We start from the raw sequence: 8,207 nt of genomic DNA on the forward strand, positions 1-8,207 counted from the left end.
CTGTGGGAATAACTCAGTGGTAGAACTCATATTCAATATACACAGTGCCCTGGGGCCCATCCTTAGCATCAGGAAAAAAGCAGTTATTTGCCTGAATATTATAAAAGCTAACATTTTTTTCTAGAGGAAGAGTTCAGTGACTGACATTGGTCATTCTTCTGTGAATCCAGGACTGGTTGCCCTGGGTGTCTAAGAGCTTTCAGTGAAACAAAATTCCATGTTGTACTGGAAGTTGGAGCTAGAAATGTGTATGGTCAAATAAAAGAGTGAGCACCCTCCAAACAGAGCATTCATAGAAATAGTCAAAGAACTTTGAGATTTTGTATGCTATAACAAAAGGGACCAGATTCTAGAGAATCTTCAGTCTGTTCCCTCTCGGCTGGTTGGGAAAGAGGAGGAAGGAGACAGTTTTGAAAAAATGTCTGGCTTACCTTCAGGTACTGGTAAAGTATTACTATAAGTATACCAGAAATTGTACCTAAATTGTAAGAGCATATTGTTGGATTTGTGGAACAGTTGGACATTTTCCCTTTATTGCTACATTGTTTAAATGAGATGTAAAATATGTGAATGTCCATGATTTTGTTGGTGGTCAGGCCCCTGTGTCCCTGCAATTAAGGCCTGCTGTGCAGACACTTTAATTTGTTTCTGTCTATTCACAGTATTCTACGGAAACGTATTCGAGAGGACAGGAAGGCCACTACAGCTCAGAAGGTGCAGCAGATGAAACAGAGGCTAAATGAAACTGAACGAAAAAGAAAAAGGTGGTTATATTGGCAACCTATTCTCACTAGGATGGGGTTTGTGTCAGTCATTTTGGTTGGTGCTTTGGTTGGCTGGTCACTGTTTTTTCAGTGACATGTCCTATAAATAAACAGTTTTACCCAGCACCTTTATGCACTGGCAGGTGACAGTGCTGCATTAATCTCAAGGGTTTGTTAGCAAATGCCTCATACCCCAATAACGTTGCAGTAGATTAGACATCAACCAGATAAGGGATATTTACAGTCACAAGCCCAACATCTCAGGACTCATCACTGCAGGTTCCTCTGAGACCCAAACTGTCAATGACTCAAAGACAAATGTGCTTGTTGAAAACTGTTACATCTTACAGCTGTGCTTCACTGACCAATATTGAGAAATCCTTATTACAAGGATTTGCTTTTGGAGGCTTTCTGGATTTTAACCTGCACTTGATATAAGCAATAAACATTGTGTTTTTTTTTCTATGTTATCAATGGAAAAAAATATCCTTTAAATGATGTGTGTAATATGTAATATACTGTTGAAATGGGCATTACAACTTTATATGCTTAACCATTTTAGGGTAAATATATTTTATAAGTACTTATTTAATTTTACTTTTGTAGTTAAATGTACTTTAAAAGTTCAATTTGAAAATATGTTACCATAGAAAAATAAATTGTATGTTGACTCAGTTGTATACTGAATACATTTTCCCTTTCCTAAACAGAAGTTTGGTAGAGGCAGTTGAAACTATGAGCAAGCTATTTCTACTACACATTTTTATTTCTTTTGTATTTTATGGTTTATCTTAATTTAAAAAGAAAAGCAAAGAAACAAAATTTTTCTAAACATGTTATTGAAGGAAAATTCTCCTTTCTGGGATAGTCAAGTGAGAGTTGGTCAAGACTAACCTTAAAAATAACAAAAAATTGTATTCTGCAGGACATCACACATAGTGCTCAAGAAGCTGAGGCAAGAGGTTCAAAAGTCTGAAGCCAGCCAAGGCCATATAGCAAGTTCCTATCTTTAAGAATAAGAACAGTGGAGGGGAGGCCAGAGAACACCAAGAATAAAATTGGTTCTTAGCCATATGTGATGGCGCAAACCGGTGATCTCAGCATTGGGGAGATAGAGGCATAAGGGCCACAAGTTCAAGGCCAGCCAGGGCTGTAAGAAATTGTCTCAAAAAACTGAAGTGGTTAAAAGAAAAGAAATTGATTTCTGTAAAGTAAAGCCCATGCATGATTTACACTGTTCTTTTTTTTTTTGTGAAAATGTTAATGTAATTACTCAAATGGGATAACTTATTACTAGGTAAAAGGAGCCAGTGTTTTATACTTACGATTTCAGCTCATTGGACTGAAATTTTGAAGTAAAAAAAAAATTCAAGTTCTTTCTAAGTTTAATAAATAGTACGATGGTGTACAAATTTACATTGTCCCTTACCTTTGTAATGAGTATTTTTAAAGCATGCAACCACTAATAGGGTTTTGGTGGTTTCAAAGTCTGTGCTTTGGATCTGTCATCTAGGTGGTGGTCAGGTTCCAAACCACTAGGACAATATCTCAGCTTTATCTCTTTCATATATCATGTAAGGTTGCATTATAAGGATTAATTACTTTAAACAAGACAGTTTAATTCTGTTTGAAAACCACAGGTATAGCTAGGAATTGTGAATGGCCTTGAGAAGCAGTTTTGAATGTGCAAGTTCCAGGACAGCCTCCAAAACAATACAGAGAAACCCTGTCTCGAAAACCAAAAAAAAAAAAAAAATTCCAGTTAAAGTAGGACAAGGTGACATACACCTTTAATCCCAGCACTAAGGAGGCCAAGACTGGCAAATTCCTGTGATTTCCAGACTAGCCTGATCTACATAGAAAATTCCAAGTCAGCCAGGATACACACTGAGACCCTGTCTTGAAAGAAAGGAATCCAATTGAAGATAGCTTCAACTTCAACAGCTTCTTAGAACAACATACTGATAAGGCTGTACTAGCCTTTCCCTGGAAGGATGTGCCTTCTAGAGATAGCATTGAACACTGCTCTTTTTGCTTCTTGGTGTGTAGTTAGTGCTTCTCAGAACACATTTGGTATAGACTCCTCAGCGCAGGGCTTGTCTTTTTCCTGAGCAGATCTTTAAGGGCTGGTTTTAACAACAGCAGCTTTAAATATTTAAACATTTTTGTACTGCTTACTAAGTATACATGGCATTTGACTGCAGTGCCCATGGGCATCATCCTGCCTTGTATGAAGTGAGGTGTACTATGATACTATGCGTTCTTGAGTGCTCGCCAGAGAAGGGGAACTAGCAGTCTCTGGTGGTTCTGCATCTTAAACCATGTTCATCAGTCTCGTGGTATTTACTGACTTTAATTAATTTAGGAGTAGTGTGACTTCAATCAAATTCTGCCTTTCTTAATAAATTGGGAAAAGAAAAGGTATTTTTAAAGGGCCTTATTCACAAAAAAGAATTCTTAATTCCTATCTCTTCCTGTCTTGATTTAATGTCAGTGTCTATACCTGCGGTTATATATGCCTTCCAAGGTACTGTGTTATATCTGCTTACTGATTTCTATCTATGCTTGCTCAAACATAAAATGTAAAGATACAGTTCTTTTTAAATGTATTTATATATAAAGGCCATTTGTCGTGTTCAGCTGAGACTCTTACACATTTGTCAGGTTTTCTACATCTTGTTCTTCTCTCTTTTTATCCATTTCATTATGTGTTATGTTAGCATTTGTACCAAAGAGTGAACAGGAAAAGTGAGAACTTGTGTAATCATTTTCTGTTGAAACAGCTGTGCTTTACAGGTGCATCAGAGGAAAGAGTCCTAATCTACGAGTTCACTTGACATTCACTGGCTTGTTCTGTCTTAAATAAACTAGAGTTGATGTTATGAATTAAAAAATATGTCCACATTTTTAGTTACAACATGGGACAGCCCTCTCGTTTTCCATCACTTTCTTGTGTGCTCTCAGCACCAGTTCCCGGGGTGATGACCACCATTTTTCTGCTAGGCACAGAAAGACCCCACTGATTCCTTTGAAACTATCTCTGGCTAGATTCTACATAGAGACTGGAACCTGATGGTATTAAACATACTCTTATTTGCCATGGTATATAGTTCATTTAACAAATTTACATTACTAGATATGCCAATCAAGTCATTTCACAGATTAAAAATATACATTGCCTTAATTTTTACTTACAGATACAATTCTTTATTTGTGGTGGATGTTGGGTGTGTTTATTGATTAATTCATTTTTTGTTTTGTTTTGAGACAGGGCCTTGATGTTTCCCAAGCTTGGCCTTAATCTCCTCAGCTTAAGTGACTTCCTACTTGAACTTGTTGAGTAGCTAACACCACAGGCAAATGATACTGCACACAACTTTCTAATATAAATCTTGAAACTTTTTTTAAAGCTGTAGTCTTAAGCCAGATGTCCTTAGATGTATAGCCTGTTTCTTTAAATGTTCAGATAAGATTTCAGACTTTTAGTCAAACCCTGTTCACATTTCCTTCTAGTAGGCCCCATCCCTGGGTCCTGAGGAGTAGCATATATGGCCGTGGCATGGATTCTTGTGGTTTGGTGTCTCGTAGGAAGGAAGGGCTTGTGAGGGCTTTAATCTGGATGAACTTGGTCCATATGTTGAGTTTGGAACTAATTGCCAAGAGATGCACATTTTGTTTATATGTCAACAGCTAATAAAGTCTCTTACATTTTTGAGCTTCCTTTATATAGCTTTGTCCCAGAATCTTGTATATATCTTTTTTTCCCCAAGTATGAATGTTTTTCCCTCATTAAAATTGTCATTTCATAACTTGAAATTCAGGTCTTGGTTATTGACAATGGGTTACTCCAGAGGAGACCTGTTCTATCTGTTATTTCCTTGAATTCACTTGAGGGGTCTGATGCCATTTCCTCCTCAAATACTGGTCTTCAGTTTGGTTTTGGTTTTTCAAGACAGAGTTTCTCTGTGTAACAGCCCTGGCTGACCTAGAACTCACATTGTAGACCACGCTGTCCTGGAACTCATAGAGATCCCAAGTGCTGTGATTCAAGGCATGTGCCACCACTGCCTAGCTGGTCTTCAGTTTTTCATCAGACAGTGTCAACACAGTCTAGCATTTACACCTAGAATTACAGTTCTGTAATTGCCCCACTGAGTGTGGAAGGAGACATTCAGGTGGTGTCATCCTCCATTCCTGCTCTGACAGGGAGTCAGTCCCCAGTCAGATGACTTGCTACACGGCCAGTGTCTTCTTTCCTAGGACAGCTTCACGCCATTCTGCACAAGTGCTTTCTCTCAGCTGTGGCTACAGGGAAGACCCATTGTCCTTTGCCAGTTTTTTTGTTTTGTTTTTTCCTTGCTGTCACTGCCCTAGTGTAGTGCCATTGTTAGTGTAAGGAAGGCTTGGATGGAAAGTCTGCTCTGCCCAATGGGCTTTGTGAAGGCTAACATTTAGTATAAAGAGCCTCACAGTGGTTATGAGCAGGAAGCTGTGAGGCCATCACCTGAAGGGTCTACTTGGGGCTGCTGCAAGGAGAATTGCATGCATTTTTTTTTCTTTATAGAGACCACTTTTAAGAAGTAACAAATTATTCTTTGTAGCCACTCATTAGGCATAGATTTTTCAGACCCATGATGCTGTTGATATTTTAAATGACTAAAAAAAGTCTTTGAGTTTGGAAAGTTCAGGAGAGGAAGCCTGGGTAAGTTCCTTTAAAGCATGCTTGGCTTACTGTGGTTAGCACCAGATGATCTTAGTAGGATGGTAATGTAAACATCTCATAGCATGACTTTCCCTCTCTCATGGGCATGTATGTATATCATGGGTCAGGGAAGAACACTCCAGTGTCTGCGGCAGCAGCATGGAGACAGCTGGCACCCAGGACACCCATATAGCTTATTCCACTTGATTTGCTTGGACCCATTTTATTTTTGCCTTATTAGAAATAAAGTGGTAAAGATCCATCCATGTAGATATAATAGAATTATCTAAAAAGCCTGCTTGCCAGTCTTACAAATAAAGTTGTTTCCTAGAAGTTATTCTAACAATTTGCTTACTTTGTTAGCTCTAAATACTATTTGCAAAGAAGCAATGAGCTTCAAAAACCAGTTTGTCTATTAAGTGGCAAACTTATTATCCTTGGTAAATGTGTATTTAATAAATACTATTTAATCTAAATTTAGGTTTCATGACACTTTAGACAGTACCACCCTTAAGTTAGAAGTAACTCACCATGATCACCCTGCTTAGTGCACATAACACTGAGATACAAACTCTTGGCTGTGGTTTCAGCACCTAAAGACTCAGACTTTTCTCATTGTGTCCAACCACGGTTCTTTAATGTAAGTATTTACTTAAACTAGACTTTTTTTTTTTTTCCGGGGGCAGGGGGGTTCGAGACAGGGTTTCTCTGTGGCTTTGGAGGCTGTCCTAGAACTAGCCCTTGTAGACCAGGCTTGTCTCGAACTCAGAGATCCACCTTCCTCTGCCTCCCGAGTGCTGGCATTAAAGGTGTGTGCCACCCTGGCCCGGCTAAACCAGACTTTAAATGGGGAAATGCTAGACAGCCCATTCTTAACTAAAAATCCAAACAAATTTGCTTTAAGTGGAAGGGGAAAATGTTGCTCTTAAAATACTTTGTGGCAATGGAGCATCAGAAACTTTGTTACATCCCACATTCTGCTGTAGGCATGTTTTCTCTGTGAGCCACTGACGTCTAAAGATTATGGTTTCCTGATACCAACACTATGGAGTAATCAATGTTGGGAAACCAAACAAGACTTTGTAGACTACCACAGGTGCTTGGTAGAGCTGTCTGCCTTTGGATGAACAAGCCAGTGGGCAAGAAGAATCTTCATTCTCGTTATTGGGGAGGGGGACCCTAAATGGAGATCTATTTCATTTTCTGTTTATACATGATGATTCAAAATTAACAAGCATTTCCATTGTAGTCTCTGTGTGTGTATATGTGTGAGGGGGGGGAAATGTGATAAAAAGTTACAAGCATTTACATTGTAGTCTGTGTGTGTGTGTGTGTGTGTGTGTGTGTGTGTGTGTGTGAGAGAGAGAGGGGGGGGTGATACAAAAGTTACAAGCATTTACATTGTAGTTTGTGTGTCTGAGAGAGAAAGAAGGGGGTGGGGGATGAGGTAAGGGAGTTGGTGCAAAAATGTAAATAACCCAAAAGGTTTGGTTACTGGCATTTAATTGAGAAATACCAGCAAAAACTACTGCTTTTAACAGTCACATCCTCTTGTCTCTTTGTTTAAATGCCTTTTATTTTTTTCATTTTACTTTTGATGTTAAAGTGCACTGAAATATCATGTTTTACTTGCCTTAGTAGTTATAATTATTAGCATTATCCTTCTGGAGAAAATACAAAGGCTGAAAATCTGATTTACAGGTACAAGCCAACTTTATGTCCAAACTTTATGTTTAAGCTTTGTAGCAGTTTTACAGTGATTGTCCAAACTGGATTAGACTTTTGCATTGAAGTCAAAGTATGGGTAAGTCTAGCACATATAATAAAATCTTGCTATATTCTGTGGCTACATTATTTTTTAAACTTGTCTGTCTCTTGGCATATTATATAGAGGTCATTTCTTGAATAAAACAGGATGGCCTAAACAATTCAGTAATTATTGAAGAAGTGAGTTACGGTGTGTAACATCAGTCTGTGTCACACCACTACTTCTATTTGGAAATCCGCATTTTAGGAAAACCTTGGTGGATGACTGGATGTGACATGTTGGACTGGTTTTTGGTAGACTTTTCAGTTCAGTGTTAGGCCTTTCATGTTTGTATCTATGTACATCTGTATGTGTAGTAAATATGAATTGAATAGATGACTTCTTATTTTATGTTTTAGGCCAAGATTGACAGACACCTAAATATTCATGACTTGAGACTATTCTGCAGCTATATATTTTCAACCTTTGGTGTGCAAAGCAAGACCTGAAGCCCACTCCGGAAACTAAAGTGAGGCTTGCTAATCCTGTAGATTGCCTCACAAGTTGTCTGTTTACAAAGTAAGCTTTCCATCCAGGGGATGAAGAACACCACCAGCAGAAGACTTGCAAACTCTTTAATTTGATGTATTGTTTTTTTAAAGTGTATGAAATGTAGAAAGATGTAAAGAAAATAAATTAGGAAAGACTACTTTGTATTCTACTGCCATTCCTAATGTATTTTTATACTTTTTGGCAGCATTAAATATTTTTATTAAATAGATTATGTTGTTTTGTGTGTGTGTGTGTTATCTTAAGACAGCTCCAATTCAAATCATGAATATTTTCTCATGGGTTTACTCAATTTTTTATAGTTAAAAATTAATATCTAATTGAAATCAGTTCAAAATAAAGGTCACTTAGCTTCGGTTACCTTTCAGTGGGCTTTCTATCCTAAGTAGTACTGGTTAGGCAAAAGCAGCACAGAAGAGTTAAA

General features: G+C 37.8%; 1 protein-coding gene across 4 annotated transcripts in view; it reads left to right on the forward strand.

Annotated features, from left to right (window-relative positions):
• Ptpn2 (protein tyrosine phosphatase non-receptor type 2) overlaps positions 1-7,994 on the forward strand; it is a 59,365-nt gene extending 51,371 nt beyond the window's left edge. For 2 of the 4 annotated variants that reach the window (XM_013116783.3, XM_005074635.4), the window contains 2 exons: positions 663-764; positions 7,633-7,994. In XM_013116783.3, the coding sequence (XP_012972237.1) occupies positions 663-764; positions 7,633-7,654 (124 nt within the window). In that variant the 3' untranslated portion in view covers positions 7,655-7,994. Of the gene's footprint in view, positions 1-662 lie in introns of all 4 variants that reach the window. The other 2 variants (XM_005074634.4, XM_013116782.3) reach the window with 1 other exon arrangement.
• Positions 7,995-8,207: the final 213 nt, after the last annotated feature.

The sequence above is a fragment of the Mesocricetus auratus genome, unplaced genomic scaffold (assembly GCF_017639785.1).
Source record: "Mesocricetus auratus isolate SY011 unplaced genomic scaffold, BCM_Maur_2.0 Super-Scaffold_6730, whole genome shotgun sequence".
In the NCBI taxonomy this organism is placed as follows: Eukaryota; Metazoa; Chordata; class Mammalia; order Rodentia; family Cricetidae; genus Mesocricetus; species Mesocricetus auratus.